Below are 20,540 nucleotides of genomic sequence, written 5' to 3'. Positions count from 1 at the left end.
CATACAAAAATTTCATTTCCACGCGGGTTTAGCCACTATTGCAGTGTCTTGCCGTCGACGCGATACAGCCCGTTGTGCCGTACTTTTGCACATGCTAATGCTGTTTTCGCCGCCATGCTGACTGAGGGAGCCTTGATGCCCGTTGTGGCCCGACGCTCTCACCTCTTCCAGCGGATCAGGTTCGCGCCGCGTCGCAGAGCGCCGAAGGGGGCGGGCCGGAGAAGCGTCGGCACACTGTGGGGGCCATGTTCTCGAGGTCCTTCCACCAGGACTCGGTCGAAGCCGAGGACCCAACCAAGCTCCTGGTGAAGGCACTCAACGAAAACCCCTACCACAAGGTCGGTGCCACGTGTACGCGTGCTATACTCGGGATTTCGCTGAACTGCCGTTGTATTGTTTGTAACCCAGATGAGTGCATGCATTCAGTTCATTTCTGTCGATACATGCCTCGCAGAGTATAGGGCATTCCAAGTGCTTTCACGGTTTTTCATTTTCTTGTTCAACCAGTCACTTTTGTAGCGGCGGAAAACAAAACCACTTGTTAGCTGCGCATGAATCCCTTGGTGCCTCGCTGCCATGTGCCTAGATATGTTAGCTAGTCATTTTCAGTTAATTGAGGAAACCGTGTAGAACCGCGCATTGTCGCTTTCGATGTGGCCTGCAATGCACAGAGATCGGAGCGCATTTCAGAGAGCATCAAGAGAACGAGATTTCTCGCATTGTCCAAGCCTTCATGGTGATGCGCATCAAAGTGTATTGAACAGCTACAAAGCGCAAACTCATGTATATGGTCACGATTGGCACGTTGCAGGTCACGGGGAGCGTGTGCTCGTCCTGTCATGAGAAGAAAGTTCGCATTCCTGGAAGCCAGGCACAATTAATACAGCCTCGTTTTGGTGACTTAGCCCATGGGTGTCCAAATTCACCTGCAATCTTCGAAGAGAAGCATGCGTGAAAGCTGAAACAATGCGCGGACTGCTGTGACCACAGAGTGTTCCATCCTCTGTGTCAACATGTTCAGGCCTCCATATAATACTGCCCAGAATTAACGAAACAAGAGTGTCAAACGCAAACACACGTTCATTTCTCCCTCGGCGCGCGTGCAGTACCACCAGCGCTACAACCCGAACCTTGTGGGCGACGAGCACCAGGAGCTGGAGGCGCACCTGCGTGCGCGTCGCCGTCGCGCGCACCGCCTCACGCTGGCCACAATGGCGAGCGAGATGAGCTCGGCCGAGATGAGCATCGAGGGCAGCCGCGGGAACCTGGCGCCGCCTTCGCCTGGCGCCACGGTGCTCAGTCCCATAACGCTGACGCCGGGCGCCACCAGCCCCGGTGGGGGCGGAGACGCTGCCTCCGTGGCGGCCACAGTCGCCGCCGCCGCCGCGCTGTCGGCAGGCGTCGAGCAGCTGGCCGACGGACGGCCCCTGAGCGCGGCCCAGTTCCGCCGCGCCTCCACCACGCTCCAGAAGAGCGCCTACACATGGCTCAGCTTGGCGCATCGGCGACACTCCATCATGCGCCGCAACAAGGCCGGCTCTATTGACGGCCGATCGCTCAGGTGGGAGGCTCTGCTGTCTATCCGTTGGTAGCGGTCTCTGGGTGAGGTCATCTGGCAGCATATATGCTCCATATCGCTACTACTTACTGAGGAGGGGAAGTTTGTAAGAGCGCAGCGCAAGGCAAAGGGTTCCCCAAGTGTGCTGTCACAAATAGCATCCGATATCGCGCCCATCACATCCCAGAAACATGCCTTATCTGTACACCTGGGCACGTGTCTCTCCCTGGCAATGAACGCGTCCCCTGGAAGCCCATCCCAATCACCTATTTACACATACTCCAACATCACCAACTCTCCTGAAGAACATACCGCCTCACAAAAATCTCCGTGGAAAGGAGGCAGCCCCCTAGCGGCAAATCCGTCTTGTGATGATGATTATGAATTTTTATGGCGCAAGGGCACCTATGGCCAAAGAGCACCATGACACAACGTATTTAGGCACACATTTACAAAGTTTACCCTACACGCTGCCCTGCAAATTGCCCCTTTTGTGGCACCCACCCATCTGTCAACCATTCCACACAGGAATGCCCCAACCCTCCCATATCCCACCTTTCCTCAGCCAAGTGGGAAGCCGTCCTGTCTAGCAAAGCCCTGGATGACCACCGTGACGTGATCGCCTGGGCCACCCAAATAGCTACGGTGGATGGGGCCCTGGACAAAGGGCTTCACTCTGAAAGCCTGCCCCCCGCTCTCTCTCAAGTGTGCTATAGTCTCGCGCTCTCCCGAGCCAACCATGCACATGGCTTCCATTCCACCGTAAGAGCAGGCCATTGCGTACTCCGCGTGCGCACGTGGCTGCGTGAGCAATATGGTGACATGCACCAATAGGGCCTCGTGCAAAGGCCTTCAGTGTTAGAGACGAGCTGGAACAGCCGACAGCTTTGGCCTGTTTCAAAGATGGGGAACTTAATTGGTTGCCCCATGGTATCGGCGCGAATTGGCCATTCTAGGGGTGATAGCACGCCATTTGATGTGTGTGTGACACACCGCTGCCTATGCTAGTAAAGCGGTGCAGTTAACTTCATGTTATTTTTGAAGCGTTGCGCATGTAGGAAGAGCGGGCAACAATGCTGTTACATTAAATGCTTAATATATAGGCCCCATCAACTCGCAAGTGCGCAGCGAAGACTGGCGCTAGGCATTCACCAGATATCTACGCTGGCAGCAGAGTACATGGGTGTTCGGTAGTCTACATGTCGTTGCTACAAAAGAACCGCATGAATTTGGATCGTTGCCGCTCGATTCTAAGACGAGCATTGCAGTGAGGCAGCGGGCTTGCTAGGGCTGAGCACCTGCGTTAGTATATATAGAGCGCAGTAGGGTGCAATACAGACCAGGGAAAGGCAGTAGATTTCATGACCGACGTGTTTTGCGTTATTTCTACAAAGCGGGCAGGATGCACTCTACCTCAATGAATACTGAGCCGAACTGGGCTGTGCCTGCGTAATTTTTCGTGCTCGTGGCCCCATGAACAGGTGAGGAGCAGCTTCCTGGTGAGGAACAGGCATGAACGCCCGTGTTCTCACAGCTATGTATCATCACGGTGGTCGTCGCGCGGCGATCGTGGATGGCAACTTGGGCGCGCTGCAGCAGTCTTCACCTCCATGCTGTTACTTTACATAGCCTCCGAGAAAATTTTCTGGAGCTTTTTACACAGTTGTATAGAAATCCCATTGCAGGTACTTTTGTGCACTGAGCTCAATTATGTGTGCCAACAAGTACCGAATCTCATTGCGAGTGTGCTTTCGCGTCAAGGCAACTGGCATCCTTTTGAAGTGTGCTCTTCCCCACCCCCTCCTATATAATGTTTTCTATTCACTTGATGCTGAATGGCCTTATCGCCATGGTGGACCTATTCTCTCTCTCACTACGCAGGCAAAGTCTCAAGCTGGAGCGGCAGAGCGCAGTGACGGAAGACGTGTCGGACGACAACGCCGACCACGCCAAGAGCGAGTCAAGCTCCACGCATGCGCACTCTCGCGAGGGGAGCCAGTCCCTGCAGCTGCCCATGGGGCAACAGCCGCCTGACGTGCGTGAGCCTGGGGTTGACCCTCCCCCGGCGGCTGCCAGCGAAGATGGCAAATCGCCGGACGAAAAGACTAAGGAGACTTCCTTCTAGTGCACACGGCCTTGGGCTGACGCGCCCTCGCGCGGACTCTTGCAGTCTTCTGGCCATCGCGGAACTCTCGCCTTCCGTTTTGCCGAGGATCTTTTTCCGCTCCCATGGACGTTTGCTCGAGCCTTCATTTAGTCAGAAGTTGGCACATGTTCTTGAAACGCCGAAGCGTTTGAATGGGTCAGGCACAGTGAAGCCTAGCTGGCTGGGCCGGTTCTTTCAGACGTATAAGGCACTGCGAGTGGATCTGGCCGTGGCTGCACCTGGGTGATCTGAAGCCCAGATCAAGTTGCATCCGTTATTAGGGTGTGCACTTGATAGTGCATGCAGATTTGACTGGCATTGACTTCTGCCGGTTTGAACCACCCCGGGAATGCCATCAGCCTCATGCTAGCAAGGAACAGACATGGTGACTGCGTTCAGATGTAAGGAGTTTGCATGAGGTCACAGGTAACCGAATGTATGGCCCGTTCTCTGCTTATTGAGATGTCGTGTTTGCATATCTTCCTTTCTCTTCTTGAAAGCGGTATTTTTAATGTCCATATTTCCAGAAATCGGAATCATAAGACTGTACGCTCATCATCAAGTGTTTCATTTTCCTCTCAGTGTCCTCATTTCCCTTCCTCATGGAGAGGCCTGTCACTAGGCCTGCAAAAACATGCACCCTAGGCGCTCAGGTGCTGCACTACACAATCCTCGTCACAAGAAGTTAGACTGCACCCGAGCATAAAACAACGAAGAAGCGTAAAAAAAGGGTTAAATATGAAGGATATCTCGGCTGGTACATGTTTAAGGCAAGGGTCAAAAGCCTGTTCCACAGAGGAGGATGAACAGTGTAGTGGCAACTGCACCTGTAGATAGATGATGCTCGAGTACTTCATTTTGGCTTCCAGCTAACTGCACCACTGAAGTGGAAACTTGGCTCTGCCCCAGAGCACAGAGCTATTGCATAGGTTTACGACTGCCCCTCCTCAAGCTGAGGAGGGCAGTCCCCACTTCAGTTTGTTACAAACTTTGGCAAGCCTTTCCTCGAGGTGAGAGAGCGAGAACAGAAACCAGGCTTCTAAAGCAGAAGTCTAGGACCACTATGCGTGCGACAATATGCCTTGTCAACTTCATCATAAAACAAGCGCGACGTCTGGCGCACGTTTGAACCCGAACTGAAATTGCGCACAGAACGCGTCGTCTGCTGTAGTTCAATCAAACTTTTTAATAGGAGCTAGCAGAGATCTATAGACTAACTTGAATTTTTGCAAACCTAGGAAGAGTATTTATCAAGCTAGACTATACATAGGCATTCAGGAGCAGCCTGTGGTCTAACACAGAGGAAGAAGAGGATATCTATACATATAATGAATACTACCAGCAATATCCCAGGAGCCCCACATTTCTGTTGACGCAAGTTTATAGGTTCCCAAGCGAGTCTGTGTTGGTGTTGCTGCCCTCTTATATGCCCACATTCAAATGCTGTATAATCCCAATGCACACACACATACACACACTTACACAGACTGTGTAACATTCCAAGTCAACTTCAACCCAGGTGGAACCAGTTGCGCAGTGCGCGTTTGTGTGTGTGCATGCTTACATATGCTTGTCACTTTTCAATTTTAAGTGTTGGTTTGTTATGTAAATAAAATCATTAAAGTTTTCTATATAGACTTAGTTGTTTCCTGTTTGTAAGTTAAGAAATACAATGCCAAGACAAGAAGAAACGCCAAAGGACGCACCAAGCATTTTTGCAGAATTTTCCCGACAGATGGGATGCGAAAACAGCAGCAAACAGTTTTGAGTGTCAAAGCACTGCTTCACGAGGTCAAAGCGGCTTACCGAGTTTGTGTGAAGCTTGACCTTGAGGGTGACCTTGGCCAAACAATAAACAAATACTGCCGTGAAAGCGGGGCAGCGCAAACAGGTCACTTTCACTGGCCACTGAATGAGAGCACTAGGATATTGCCGCAGTCAATCACACCTCATGTTGAACTGCAACACAGTCATGATGTGCACTGCACATCATCTTCAACTACTACTACTACTATGGAACTAATATACACAATCTAGCACTATGCATTGCACATTGTCATCATATCAAGTAATGCTACTGGAATGAAGAAGATGATCATTCACTGGCACCAACAATGACAAAGCTTTTAATACGGCTGGCTGACGCTCATGCTGGAGAACTGCTCCTTGTGACCCTTACCTCTAGCCCCGCTGCTTCGATTACTTGTGCAGGAGTCTTCATCACCGGTGCTTACCACATCCCAATAAACCACCCTTCACAACTATCGAACTAATAGCTTCGCCAGACGTGCTGACGACCCAGCAAAGCAAAACCATGAGCCAACCAGGCTAAACACATGCTTTCGCACTTCTATTCAGTTTAACTATGTTGAAACCCTAGCGCCTTTTTTTATATGTATGTACGAAGAAAACCAGCAGCTAGGCCAATTTTATTTGTGCAGTTTCTGCAGCCGAGTGGGCACGAGTGTCATAAAAATGAATGTAATTTGTTGGAATGAGAAATGAGCTATTTCACCACTGATGTAAATGCCATATGTCTATATTGCAGAATGCTCACTACAAACGTGAGTTTAGAGATACCCACTATCAAAGCTGGTCTTCTACATGCTGTACTATCTATATTGCTAAATGCATCATCACACTGCTGCCAAATGTGCATTCACGCCATGTCGTGGTGCTTATGAGTGTCAATACCTAGACTTAGCTCATTACATAAACACTGCAAGGTGGTTCCATATTAGCTAGTTACTAAACTGTTCAAATGCTTTGAAGTAGGCAACTATGAAGTATGTAAGTGCACTTTTTCTAACTATGCTTACACAAAAATTAATGTAATTTGCAAGAATGGGAGCGTTCAGTCTAGAAGTCCATATATTTATACACAAGCCACGTTGAGTGGCTTGCACTTAAGTGTGTCTATTCATTTACATCGAACTCATGTTTCAACCGTAATAAGGCACCGATTCACTTTCGTGTGTGCACATGTACAAATGTGTATACAGTTATACTGAAGCTGTACTCAATATACCTCATTGTTTTGAAGTCGAAGGTGCCCTCCCATCTCTTCGCTACAGCCATTTGTTCACTATAGCTGTAGGTGACCTTGGGCGCCACTGTCGCATTCCAAAGGGCTCCCTACCACCATTTAGGCCAAGTATAACAGAGTTGATGTTTAGTCCACAGCCAATGTTCTGAGAGAGCCTTAAGCAGCAACTCGCTGGACACTTCCGGAGCGTACGCTGGAGCCGGCCTGCGCATGAGCGGCCAAGGCGCAACGCAGATATCTGTATGTTTATGAGTCAGATACCAGCTCCCGCGCACGGGCGCTCGCGTACACTTCAGAAGCAGGGCATGGTTTACAACAGTCAAAGGAACGCGGGGCCCTCTGTGACTCTTTTTCATTGCTTGAAGTTCTTTCGGGTTCCGCTCGTTTCTTCACGGCTCCGCGCATTAGCCTAGGAACTAGGAAGTGTTCATGGAGGCTCCAAGTGGCCCAACATAATTGAATATGGGTACACCTGCCAAATAAATCAGCGTCGCCAACGTCAGTTTCTTACGCGCTTCGCATAGCCTTCAGCGCCTAGAAAATGGATCCTGAAGGAATAACATCGCAGAGAACAGGAGAACATCTATTCTGATTATTTATCCCTTTATCCGTGTTTTCCTAGGTCTCTGGTCACTACTCGCCGCGGTAAATGTGTGCACACAATAGCACGAAAGCGGTCGCTTTTATGTATCCCAGTGCTGGAACCAAAGATCAGTGAATGCAATTGTGACTGCACGCCAGCAAAAGTGGCAGACTAGAAACAATTGTGGCACCAGGCAAAAGTATGCCACTTTTAGATGAACAATGCAGTTGTAATCTTGGCACATACCACTTATAACTGTTACATCACATCTGTGCTAATACTCATACACCAATAGGCATTTTAATATATACATGCATGCATACCAGTGTACCGATGGACACTGGACTGTTATGTGTGCTGCTTGTTTGCAGTTCAACTTGGCAATGTGAAGACAGTTTCAGTTTTCAACATCAACTTTCTTTACATTGAAAGATGCAAGGAAGACTACTGTTGGCTTTACTGTTGGCCTTATTGTTGGCTGTAAGAGAATGAAAGCTCCTTGCCTAACCGGTAATACAGTGCCTAATGCTATCAATGCAAGGCAGCATCTTTCTACTTCAACCATAATGTCATGACCTGTTTCGGTCAGCTGTCAGTCTCCGTACAAGATGTCTCCATTACCTTCTTGCTATGGCATTGCAGGATGAACAGATTCACATGCAAAAAAAAATCACTGCAGACACTTCATTACAGTACTTTTTCAAACAGCTTTAGTAACTATAACAAGGGCTGTACATCATGCGCGTTTGTATTGTATGCATATATATGTGTGTGTATATAAGTAACAGAGATATTCACATGAATTCAATTCGAGTTTCCACATAGCGCAAAAACACTATATACACTTGTACAAGAAATACAAGGAAGGAAGCCCCAAGGAACCATTTGCTATAAGAGCACACTAGCACACTGCTGTCCTCAATAAAAAAACAAAGAGAAAATCATAATGCAGGGATGCTGTGACAAATTTGTCAAAAGCTTAGCTGTTAAGGACATGACTGTGCGGACAAAAAGCTATGATCCCTGCACCAGTCCTTGACGAGCATCAAAGCTACTGCGGCAGCAACAGAGTGCACAAGAAACAGTGTCCTACATCTCATAGCATACAGCAGTTTTTGTTCATGTGATTGCCTCAGTGGGCACAGGAAGCTCTTCCTACCCTCGTCCTAGCCCCTTTGCCGCTACGTGGCCACGGCTGAATAATGGCACACAGCAGCGAGAATCGCTCCAGCGGGAAAGACATGCCAGCCATTACTGCACAATCATGCTGTTGAAAGTCAATTGTGCATGACGCAACGTGAAGGTACAGACTCATCATGGTTGTGTGCAGCACTCGAATGCTGTACTAAAAGATGGGCCGATGAAGTCTATGTGTAATTACAAATTCACCGAGGAGCATAGTGCTCCGTGAGTGGCAAGTGCAATAAATGTAAACACCTCATACTAGAAAATACTTCGCTTCAAACAAGCTTAACAGGAACTTTCTGAAAAAAAAAAAAAAAAAATACCACTGCCCTAAAGCCACTCCTGAAGCAGAGCAGCAGACCACTATAGAACGAAAATTATGGGGCTTCCAGCTTTGCACTAATCCTCTTATATGGCTAGTAATGCAACTTGAAAAGTAAGAACCCAAGAAAGGCTCCAAGTTTTCTAGCCCCCATTAAATTTTAGCTTAAATTGCAATAATGCGAATGTTTACCACTTTAGACAAGCTCTTTCAAGCAAATAAATAGTTCAGTCTGTAAATTTACCCCCAAAACAAAGTCAAGAAGGAAAAGGTCAAAGCTGATAACCCCGGCAGCACGATGCCAAATGCAACAAAACGGGCCTAGTGATCGAGAGTAGTGATTCAAAAATGCAAGCTATAAAACTTCAATGTACGGCTGTGAAATGCACTGAAAACTGGTGGTGCGAGCACCTCGTATTTGTGCAGCGGTGCTATAACAGGCATACGAAAAAAAGAAAAAGGCCACCCTTCACATCATTGGGCTAGGTTGGCACATTGTATTTCATCCCACCAAAAAGAAGTTCGCAATTAATTTCACAGCTAGAATATAACTCCACTGTACATTCAAAGTGATGTAATGAACAGCAATATTCGTTGATTAATATTACTATGTACAACCGCTTCCCTCTGAGAAAAAAAAATCAAATCAGAGGCGTAAATGGACTACTTGCTAAGAACAATGGGTAAATAACAACGAAAGGGTATTTCTAAAAATATCATTTCACGAGTTTAGGGATATAAAAATGTACAACTTCACACAGTCTACCGCCTCTTACTGAATTTGTGCACCAAATTTTCACTTTTGCAGCTAACTGCCGAAACTTGCAATGAAACCAAAAGAACTTGTTTTTCTAATTTCACTCACTATCTCAAACCAACACGACTCATGTTTAATCAAGTATTATTTACCAGGAGCCTTCTAAATATTAGAACTATGCCAATGTCCTCAACCCTGAAGCCACCTACCGCAAGCTTCTTTACAAGTTGCTGAGCATTAAAGTACCACACTAAATACTACTTTGTAATCGTGTGCATGAGCCTACATTACTGGCATCGTTAATGAGACTTAAAACCTGTGGTCTCACATCAAAGCACCAAATATGGATGCGAAGTACCTGCACAAAACATTTCCAATTCTCTGGGACTTCAGCAACTGTTAAGTTACAAAAAGTTAAGTAACAAAAAACTATTCATCTAAACTTACTGGGAAATAAGAAATCGGACAAAAAGCTTGGTACAGCTTGCTTCTATCAACAAAACAAAATTGTGATAAGTGCCGATGTCTGGCAGGACAAAGCCTACAGGTACACGAGATATAGGTACAAAGCTAATTCTGAAATATGTTTAGCACTCTCACAAGCTCATACATTACAGAGGACTGCAGCATCAATTCTCAGATGTTCAACACAGGCTGCTAGAAAAGGTGTATGGTCTAAAGTCAATGCAGTTATCATAACAGAACAAAGACTACGACAACTAATTATCAAGAAGAGATACTGCATACTTAAAAGGGCTCTCAATAATGGTGTGATATGCCTGGGATGTTAAAAGATGCTGGTTCATGAATATCCCCCAGCAAGGATTTTTTAATGTTTTTTGAAAGCCTCGTTACCTCTAGTCAAAATCTGAATTTCAGTGTATTCGCACCCCCTTCCCTCTGCACTCATCTTTTTTTTGCACTCAAAGGTCTATGCCCCTCTGCCAGCCCCACTACTCAGCCCCACCACTGGCTGCCAACGTACACGGCTATTGCCCGAGGAGTGAAGCTTCCCGACCCACCGGAGCGACGCAGCTGAATGGCTGCGGCCATGGCAGTTGTGTCTGAAAGAATCTAACCAATAGCGATCTCTTCACAGAGATAGACAGGAGTGTGAAACGAAAAAGAGCGCAAGTATGGAAAAGTCACCGGAACGGGTGTGCCAACTCACATGCACGATTATGTATTGCTATTTGGCTCGGGCATTTATGACAACACAATGTAGGAATTGAGCGAGTTTATGTACTCTCCTTGGAAGGTGCTTCAGAGCCCATTTAACAGTACAGTAATATGCATAGTGCCTCTCAGCTAGCTTGTACCACACAGCCAACTGTGCAACAAACTTGCAAGTAAATAAGTTACAGCAAAAATGCAATAGTGAAGACCAAACACTTTTTCACGTAAATGGTCGCTCAGCGAAGCACGGCTAGAAAAAGTAGCCAAGACCCAAAATGATCATAGCCAAATGAAAGTCAACAAAGTTAAACAGGTTCAACAAGACGCATACTAAGAAACAAAAGCCACTGAGTAAATGCGAAGGAGAATTACTGTACACCGAGATTATGTGGACCTCTTATTACATAAACAGCCACAGCCATTGCATAATGTGCACTGAACACCATGAGCTCAGAAGTTTCAAGTGAAATGAGAGAATAAGTTGGCACAGTAAACTAATATTGCAGTCGGTTAGTAATACGTCAATCAACTTTCCAGGTGAGGACCTGTGTTGGTAGCAGGACATCCAAGAACGCATAACAATAATACTGAAGTCTAGCATTCTATGCACTTAGTGCCTTGAAAGGCAAACAGGAAAAAAAAAAAACAGGTCATCTACCGAGCCACACTGTACAGTAATGTATAGAGGAGGGAGAAAATTGTCAGCACTAAAACCTCCCATTGAGGCATTAACCTAGCTGGGCCATCGCACATTTCACATTCAGAATTTCCTGAATTGCTTCAAAAAGTCCTTGAAGTGGCACATCATACGAAAGCCATTGCAGCCACACAAAACAAGCAGACAGGTGCTAGCCACTGCCGCAGCACTTTCTGATGATGGAGGGCACCTACAGCTTCAATAAATTAGTGTCACCACACACTGCTGTTTGCGCGCTTGTTGGCATTGAAGAAGAAAACATTGTCCAGAAGGCCGCACCAAGCTCACACATTAAGGAGAGACGCTCCGTTGTCAGTTCCACTGCCGCTACCATCCTGCAGCTGACTCACCATGTTCTCAAGCTCCTTGACGCTCATCACCGACTGCTCAAACTTGTGCGTGACGAGTTGGCGGTAGAAGTGCACCGCAAAGATGACGAAAACTATCGCGACCGGTATGAGGATGATGGTGGCGGCCAGGGCTGCGTCGCGACTGTAATCGTGGAAGACGACCCAAGAGAGGATGGCAATCTCTGCCATGAACAGCAGAATGCCGAAGACCGTGGAGAACGCCCAGGCTGTCTCGATGTAGAGGTGCATTTTCTCGTGGGGGGATTCAGACACGGCCGCGATGCCGTGCACACTGGCCACCGCCTCCAGGTTTGGCAGGATGCACGTGGAGATCATGAGGGCCAGCATGTGCACAGACACGAGCAGTGTGGTGCAGACACTGAATGCAATCAGCAGCTGTGATGGGATGCCCTTGCTCAGCTGGATCTCCACCAGAGCCACCTGGAGGAGGGAAAAGGAAGACCATGGTGGCAGCAGTGCAGAAAGACACCATGACAGCCAGGCGGAAAGGACAGCGCTGAACTTACGACTAAATTGTTTGTTGACAAGAACACGTTAATATACCTACACACATGCACAAAAACTTAAAACACTGAACACACAAAGAAATACAAGTCCAAGGATAACGAATGCAACGTGTGCCAGCATTTCTTGAGGTGCAATATCTCATTATCAATGGTAGCCAGAGATGGTTCATTCGCGAAACTGAAAATTATGCAAAATAAAAGACAGTTGTGGTTGTCCTCAGTGGTAGAGTGAATGGAATAAATGAGTATAGAATCTCCGAGCAAAGTGTTATGAATTTGCGTTCAAACATATATGTACGTATTATATACGGCTGTATTCATTTACTGTGTACTGCGACAGACTGTTGCATTGTTACGAGGGCCAAGACTTCGTCAGAAGAACGTGCCTTTCATATCTGCCACCTACAGGAAGTTTTCTTTCTGGCAAATAAACAGTTACTCAAGGGCATGCTTCGCCTTTCTCACAAATGAAAAGTGCTTCTGCAATTTCTTCGATCGCTAGTATTAGCGCTTGAAAAGTAGCATTGTGCGCCAAAATAGCAGAATGCAATGGCCAGGTGCCTTGAAACACTGTTTCACAAGGACTCGGGGAGCTATATTAGGCGCTAGTATGGACAATGAAAGAAGCTCCGCAGTAAAATGAAGACGCAGAGAAAACTTGCACTTGCAACAGGACCATAGTTTTTACAGCTAAATTTTGCGCCACTTTTTTTTTGCACCCATCCCAGTTACAAATCATCCGGGATCGGCAGTGCCTCGAAAATATTATTCAAAATTATCCAAATGCATAACAGTGAATTTTATCAGGTGATGTAAAACAAACTATCAGTGTAGTTTTGGCAACAAGTGCTTTGAACCAACCTAGCTCAACCATTGTAATTTTAGTGAGTAATGTTCCATGAGAGCCGGTATCAAAACAGTCTGATGTGCTCAAATAAGAGGAGAAACACTAATACCCCCAGAGAAAATGACCGAATTCTAGGCCAGTTAGCACATGCTCATGCCTTCAAGTGCAGCAGGATAGAACAGGCACAGAAAAAAGTTCAAGTTCTGTCCTTTCTTGAGACAAAGAAGTGAGGTGACAGCTGTAGTATGCGGTTTTCACACAAGTGAAAATGCTCCAACTACTTTAGACTGACAGGCAACTAAGTTTGGGCCATCTATCAAAGCATTAACTTCCCGTCATCTTCATCAACACAGAGATCGCTTTTGAGCACCTTTGGTGCTCCTTTGAGAACTTTCGAAACATATTCAACATTCAATTACTGAAAATTTTCTTTTCCCTATTCAGTCTAAGGCTAAATTTTCTTCGATTCAACCCTCAATTTGGAACACTGTCAGATTCAACAGGACTTGGGTGACTCAAGCTTGCTGCTTTCTCTATGGAAACTTTGCCTTATCACTGCCTCTCACACACCGCTTGTGCTGAGTCACTACATTGCCTTCCTGACTCTAAATGCCCAGTGAGTGGGTCACTCTTGTATATGTGCATGTGCCCTGCTCTTAGTGCTAAGAATGCACGCATGCACACAGGGGATAGCTCCTAAGACACACTGAGGATAGCTTTTACAGCTTATAACCTCTAAAACAAAAAGGAACAGTCTTTTATGTCTGTTAAATTCTGGCAGCAGAATAAAAAGAGGCAGTATGTATCGCCAAAGCTGGTTATTTGTGAAACCAGTGTTTTCTGGTATCCATTCCGGTATTTATGTTTTTCACTGCTACACCTCACATCAAAACCTTATTACTTCAATATATTTATGACCGGCAAGCTATTTTGTTGTCATACGTACTACAGTTATGCTGCCTTTTGTGTACAAACTGAAAACAAACACCAGTTCACGGATTCTCTGCTAACCCACAGTATGCATCCTGTTAACTGCATGAAAATACGCACATCTGTGCAAACAATAAAGAAAAAAATGCAAACAAAAATAAGTTCTAGCTTCGTGCAAAGAGTTATCCAGTTCAAACCTTAAAGCAAGTCATGTAACATCAAGCAGCTCACGTTATTTACAACCACCATCTCACCCCATAGCCCGGACTCATTTGAGGTGTTCATTCACCCAGAGACAGACAGTTACTGCCCCTTCGTAGTGTTTACCTTTTCAATGACGCACACACCTTTCAGATGACTTAAGTGTAAGCATCATCTCTTGAGAAAGTATAAGGTAAACATGACCTTCGAGGAATTTATCAGCTCGGCAGCTTGCCATTTCTAGTGATGCAAAGGTCACTAGTAATAGAAAAGTTTGCTTACGTTTGGTAACAACCGAGATCACAGCCAGTGAGCCATAAATACCTTTAGCACCACCGATGTGCGAACACTACTGCAAGTCGTAACCTCGTTCAAATATAATGACTTTAGCTCCAGTCTTTCTACAGACAGGTGCGGCACCAGCTAGCGAGTGATGCCAGCAATTTGCTCGTTTACAATTATTTTGGGGGTACGGTTGAATGAAAGTATAATGCGGCACTTGCGTTGTCAATTTAATAGTACAGGGCTGTCAGACCAAACATTTTCAAACATTATTCAGCGATTTCTTCCCATCCCTTGTTTATTCTTTTCCACCTTTGATCAACAAAAGATTGTTTGGTTCACAGGAAGTTGTCACCAGCATCAAAGATGTGGGAGTCAATCATATAAATTAAAAACTAGCACAATTCGACATAGGCTGAAAGAAGCAGGTCTCTTCAATAGCACCATAATGAATCAACTGACGAAGAACTGCAGTGCAACACAAAAAACCACACAAAGACAAGTTGACACACAAGCGGAGACTTCTAACTTCATCCTTATTCGAAGAAAGAATTACTTATATACTGATTTGGCAGATTACACAAACAAGAAAAGGACGACAGTTGGTGCATTGCCTCATCAAAAATTACAGCTCTGTTTTTGTCAGGGATACCAAAGGTACTCTAAAACAACACTCATGCAGCCTGGAAATCTCAGCGGCCTCCACAATCTCCTACGCTATCCAATCAGAATGCCTGCAGAACAGCCGGCATGACCCAGTGCGCACTACCTTTCAATGCCAAAATCTTTATCTTCTTCTTGAGATTCACAACGATGCAGGACCAGATTTCTTGTACCCGTATTGAAAGTTCTGCAGTCATTTTCTTTCAGGTGTTCATTTAAGCACCTTCACACATGACCGACATAAAACTTGCTGCAGGAAAGGGGAGGGGAATTGAGCGTATGACAACCTCCACACACTGAACAAAGAGCATCTGATATGCAGTGTTACATCGGCTAAGCTCTTTATGCCCTCTCTTCACCAACGCACACAGCCCGTGTAGCTTCATAGAGGCTGAGAATATGACGTTCACGTTGCAGCGACGACTACTCTCCTTCTTTTGAAGGCTGCACTCTTTCTAGGTCATGCAGAATGCCAATGGCACGCTTTCTCCAGTACAAGTAGAACGCCATCAGCACCATCATCATCACCATCGAAAACTGCGGCACCCACCAGCTAGCAATCAGGGAAGTTGTCCAGAAGGGCTTGGGCCATGGGGACTATATGCAGAGCTGGAAATGAGCGCCTTCCAATATGCTCTATCAGTAGCTCCAAGATCTAGATGATTAGATGGTGGGCTGTTTTGTGGCAGTAGCGATAAAGCTATTGCTGCAGTTCCTTTGCCTCAGCACATTTCTTTTTTTTTTTTTGCTTAATTCAGTAGGCGCTGTCAACCAAGGAAAAGAGCTCATGCTGCACACGCACTTCATGTATGTACTTTGTTTAAAAAAACAATAAGAACAGAACGACAACGTAACTTGTCAAAGACAAAGCCACCGGAAGCCTCGAAAATGTCTGCACACTTTTAACGACCTACAGATTTAATGTCCGCTATAAGCGAGGAAGTACACACAATGCAATGGATATACAAAATGTACAGAACTAAATGTGCCACACGAGCGATGCGTCTGACCTGTGCGTGCAACTGGCGCAGCTCATCAAGAGCCCTAGTACGAAATGCTTTCGGCACAACCGGTACGAAACAGTTCAGTGCACTGAGCACAGGGGGGAATCCCCAATTGCAACCTTTGTTTATGCTCGCGTCTTAACAGGTTGCCCTGTAAAGAAAGCGATCGGTGAATTTACACATATAATTAAAGAACATGCCGAGATTGTCTTGCACGTGAAAAAAAAGCAAGCGACGCCTAGATAATGATTCACCAAGAAGTACCGGTACACGTAATCCGCAACACATCACGCAACTTGGAAGCGCAGGACCGGCGCGATTTTTCTCTTTCAAATGTCAGGCAATTCTAAAAGGAAAGGACATACCGTGCGACGCGTTACTTACCATTGCGAACCCAGACAGAAGAGCCGACGTTCTGCTGGAGGCCTTGAGTTTAGCCCTGCTGAGATGTAGCCTCCGCCAGGACAGAGCGTTGATGTTGTTCTCCGGCTTGCTCATTTCCTTGACCAAGGACTGAATGACCAGTTCCTGTACAATATTGGGACGGTCCCCGATAGAGTCAGTCCATAAAATCTCTGCCCCGGGAGGGATATTCATGGGGAAGACAGCAATCGCACGGACACGCAGCACGCACAGAGACACGACAGCACAGCAGCCGCCCGTTAGGTCCAGTAGCCAAGGCGCAGTTTCAAGGCGCACGACTACTGCACCCGCATCGGACTTGTTTACTGTGTGGACACGCAAAGAAATTACACAAAAGATGTCACGCGCAAAGATCGAATGAAGCGGCTGAGCACGAGGAACGTCATCTGCTTCACTCCTACCCGTGACATGCCTAGAGAGATAGCAAAAGTGGTAATTTACGGCGAGTACTAATTTGCGGACCCCTAGACCCCCGCGAGGAAATTATCGATTAGCGCGCACCTATCCTTACACTTGCCTAATGCACGTGGTACTTCCGTGTGGCTCGTTGCGTTTCGTCACATGAAGTGTTTGCTTCTTTCCGACCGCAAGTGTGGCCTCGAAACGATCGAAAGGCCTATCCCCGCGACGTTCCGAAGCCAGATAGACGCAGTTTGCGGTTCACTGACTACCGAGCAGAACATAAGCGGAAGTCGGTGCATACGGCACGCAGCAAAGGCAGCCGCGCAGGCGGGGACAGGTCACGTGACCCGGAGAAGGCGTGTGAGTGAGCGCGGTAGCTGTGTCGTCATGATGCACACTCTCGCGGTCACGCACGCACACCAACAATACATTGCGGCTGTGTAAATTTTGCGAAGCTGCTCGCGTGCTGTCTTGAATTGTTTGGCCCAAAAACTTCTCGCTCTTTCGTTCTTCGAGACAAGTCATGGAGGAAGACACTGAGGAGCGGCGAAAGCTGGTACGTACCGTTCAAGCGCCTCTCCGAGGCCAATCTCTCCCCCCTTGTCGATGCATCGAAAGTGATGGTTGTTGAGCTTTGCAGCCATTTTGTCGACTTTTTTTGCGTCCGGCCAGAGTTACGATCAGTCATGCGCTCACCTGCACGTTGCGTGCTCCGTATCGCCTCACGCGGAAGCGCTTGCAAAGTGCATCGGCGGAGGCAGTTTTTGTTGTGCACGGGTGTCTTTGTCTGCTTGTGAGAAATCTTGCCTGGACGTGTGCTGCGCACGCATAGCGCACAAGGAGTTTCGGACGCCGCTTTTGTTTGGCTTCTTGTTAACGTGATTTTTACTTATTGCACGGTATAGCTCTTTTTGACCGTACGCAGTAATGCGCGACGCGCTAATAAGCAAATAATGATTGGCTTTCGTGGTCTTTACTTTTGTATAGTTCGCTTTCTGCAGCTTGTCACTTTTTCTCCCCTTTCTTTTTGTTATAGCATTGCTATCTTTAACATTGAACGCACAGAGCGTATTATACAGCTTCTTAACCGGCCTCTTGATATGCTATTTTCTGTGCACTCGACTTTACAACTCGTTTTGCTTCCCACACTCTGTGGGAACAGTTGCTCCTGGGCGTCAGGTGCATGGCGCAATGTTGCAGGGAAAATGTTCTCGAGTCCAGCCCTGGTTACAGTAGTCGTTTGTTTTCGTTACTCTAATCTGCCTACCTTTATTAGTCACTACTTTCCGCCTGCCAAATATGCATTCGCTGAAATTTTGATAATAAATGCGCTTTATAATGTTTCTTTTCGTATCGTCTGGGGGAAAAAAAAAAAGATGGAATGGAAATGTGCGTTTGAGTCCTGAAGCCGCACTTTGCGGCTGGTTCGCGTTACCTTCTCCCTGTGTCGGAAATCTTGCGTCGCAGTTTCTTTTTGTTACAGCGTTTAGAGCAGCTCTTGCACGTTGTGCGGCGAGTGCAGGTTGTCGCTTGCAAGCGAAACTCCCGAAATTGTTTGTTTCTGGACCCTCGTACAACTTTCATCAGGACAGCTGACATGCGCTGGGAAAGTCAAATGTGCGCACACATTGCTTTTCCGTAGGCAGATGTTCACGTTTTTCGTTCTGAAGAAATGAACGCAGGGGCTCGAGAGCTGCATTTGCGACACGAACGCGGCGCTATTTTCAAGTTTCCCGCCCGCCGCGTCTTATCGCGCGTTCAGCAAATGTCATAACAACCAGGCTGGACATTTCATCACTAGGGCGCGGATTCTGTTTTTCGAAAATAGCAGGAAACTTGTAGAGACCCCATCTTGTGTACCCCAGCTTCCCCTGCTCTGCGTTCGTACCTTTGCCGCCATTTCAGCAGGAAAATGACCCTCAAAAAGCGAAACAAAAATGTTAAGAACAAACAAAGGTCTAGGCGAGTTTTCTTCAGCAGTCAGCTCACGAATGGCTCACGTGGAAATTTTTACTGTGTCCCCTCTCGTACTAGAAGCTTTTGAAGCGAGTTGTAAACTTAACCTTCTTATTATTATTATTATTTTTGCTCTCTGACTCTCGTATTGTCATTTCTTATTGTCCGTTTTTGTAGTGTGCGCGGGAGAGGGAACGCTGTGGCCACTGTTCGCCGCCTGCCATTTCATACTTCAGTGTGCAGAGGGGGGTCGTAAAACTCAAAGCCTTCCTCGCTGTTAGGAGGCTTCTCCCTCGGCTTTTGATCTTCGCCGCCAGTTGAAGGCTGTCAGTGGTCTTGTTTCTAAATAGAACTGTTTCCCCCTCGGTCGCCTACTTTTTGTCGAGCGCGGACGCTACTGTGTCACTTGCCTCCTGTGGAGGTGGGGTTCCTGTCCCTGGAGCGATGTTGCTGATGGTCGCACTGCCTTTGGCTGACATTGGACTGGTCGTGTCGTTGAGGGCCTGTCAGCGAACAGAATAATGACGGGATAATTCCAGACACCATTTCGCACGTTCATATGTCACCTGTGCTTCGCTTACATAGTTTGTTTTGCAATTCCAGCCTGCCTGTGAACTACGGTTCCGAGAAATGTTTTCTGTTTAGCACAGTGTAGCAGACATTAACCGGAACATTGTTGCGTTTTCTTCTTTTCTGTGCGTGTAAATGGTGAAATAACACCGGTTATGACGAACCTAGGACCCTCTTTTCTTATTTATATCGGTACAAAGCGCACTGCTCTAGTCTGCTTTCATACAGAAATCCAAGGTGGTCGAAATTATTCCGGAGCCCTCCACTAGTAGTAGTGTTGTTAAAGGAACACAGTGGTACCGTTTCGTTCTACAGTGGGACCAATCGTTGGCGTCATTTTCTTTGCTTCGTAAAATTGTGAACAGTTCGCGTGCCGTGAATTTCTCGAAAAGCTGTACTGGTCGATACATCCTAATGCAAGTGCCGACTTGTAATTCTGTTTGGAAATGCCTCGTCACACCGCTGCCAGTCACCCCAGCGAGCGGTGTAGGGTACTTTTTGTAATAGTTAAGCTTGGTGAACTTTCCAAACGCCAGATTTTTTTTACTACTTTTTTTCACATTAGCCCACAGCTAGAGTTTGTGTATAATGGGGTGAGAGACTTAGTTGATCGTGCTTAAAGTTATTTTTTTTCCACGTGTGAAACTTGCATAACTTACTTGAAGGTGATGACGGGTTCCCTAAAGATCGATAAAGGCGGTTACCACACGGGATGGTGTGGATTACGGGTGTATTCTTCTAGCGCACGTTGGAAACAGCCAGTAGTAATCTTCACTTCTTGTTTCCAGTTAGAGCTGTCAATTGATCGAAACGATTGCAGGCTCTGAGTGTTATCAGGTAACATGAAAAGTTAAGCGAACGTGATCGCAGGTACAGAAAGGACGGTAAAGCTGCACCTGTACATCGTGTATCGGC

General features: G+C 46.6%; 3 protein-coding genes across 7 annotated transcripts in view; 2 read left to right on the top strand and 1 right to left on the bottom strand.

Moving 5' to 3' along the window:
* LOC144120791 (sodium/hydrogen exchanger 4-like) overlaps nt 1–5,341 on the top strand; it is a 265,475-nt gene extending 260,134 nt beyond the window's left edge. Inside the window, 3 exon segments of the mRNA XM_077653497.1 lie at nt 172–338; nt 1,107–1,561; nt 3,440–5,341. Of these exon segments, the coding sequence (XP_077509623.1) occupies nt 172–338; nt 1,107–1,561; nt 3,440–3,683 (866 nt within the window). The 3' untranslated portion in view covers nt 3,684–5,341.
* A 2,684-nt stretch (nt 5,342–8,025) lies between these two features.
* Orai (calcium release-activated calcium channel protein orai) lies at nt 8,026–20,519 on the bottom strand. 5 transcript variants are annotated; one of them, XM_077653491.1, is made up of 4 exons: nt 20,285–20,519; nt 19,466–19,558; nt 16,659–16,802; nt 8,026–12,261 (listed from the first exon to the last, which is right to left on the bottom strand). In XM_077653491.1, the coding sequence occupies exons 2-4, from the start codon at nt 19,532–19,534 to the stop codon at nt 11,755–11,757; spliced, it is 720 nt and encodes a 239-aa protein (XP_077509617.1). In that variant the 5' UTR covers nt 19,535–19,558; nt 20,285–20,519; the 3' UTR covers nt 8,026–11,754. The 5 variants fall into 5 exon arrangements, with proteins under 5 accessions (XP_077509617.1, XP_077509621.1, XP_077509619.1 ...); XM_077653495.1 differs by lacking the exons at nt 19,466–19,558; nt 20,285–20,519 and adding an exon at nt 17,664–17,844; XM_077653493.1 differs by lacking the exons at nt 19,466–19,558; nt 20,285–20,519 and adding an exon at nt 17,215–17,434.
* Kdm2 (Lysine demethylase 2) overlaps nt 17,440–20,540 on the top strand; it is a 52,906-nt gene continuing 49,805 nt past the window's right edge. The window contains exon 1 of the mRNA XM_077653490.1: nt 17,440–17,655. Within this exon, the coding sequence (XP_077509616.1) occupies nt 17,623–17,655 (33 nt within the window). The 5' untranslated portion in view covers nt 17,440–17,622. The remainder of the gene's footprint in view (nt 17,656–20,540) is intronic.

Source organism: Amblyomma americanum, chromosome 2 (assembly GCF_052857255.1).
Source record: "Amblyomma americanum isolate KBUSLIRL-KWMA chromosome 2, ASM5285725v1, whole genome shotgun sequence".
Classification (NCBI taxonomy): Eukaryota; Metazoa; Arthropoda; class Arachnida; order Ixodida; family Ixodidae; genus Amblyomma; species Amblyomma americanum.
Note: the sequence above shows the minus strand (reverse complement) of the source record. Positions and strands in the feature narration are given on the sequence as shown.

Coding starts and splice junctions, on each gene's coding strand:
- Orai (XM_077653491.1), bottom strand. CDS start 19,534: ATGTCAGCCAAAGGCAGTGCGACCATCAGCAACATCGCTCCAGGGACA. Junction 16,803..19,465: donor GAACCCCACCTCCACAGGAG/GCAAGTGACACA, acceptor AATATTGTACAG/GAACTGGTCATTCAGTCCTT. Junction 12,262..16,658: donor TTCTGTCTGGGTTCGCAATG/GTAAGTAACGCG, acceptor TCCCTCCTCCAG/GTGGCTCTGGTGGAGATCCA.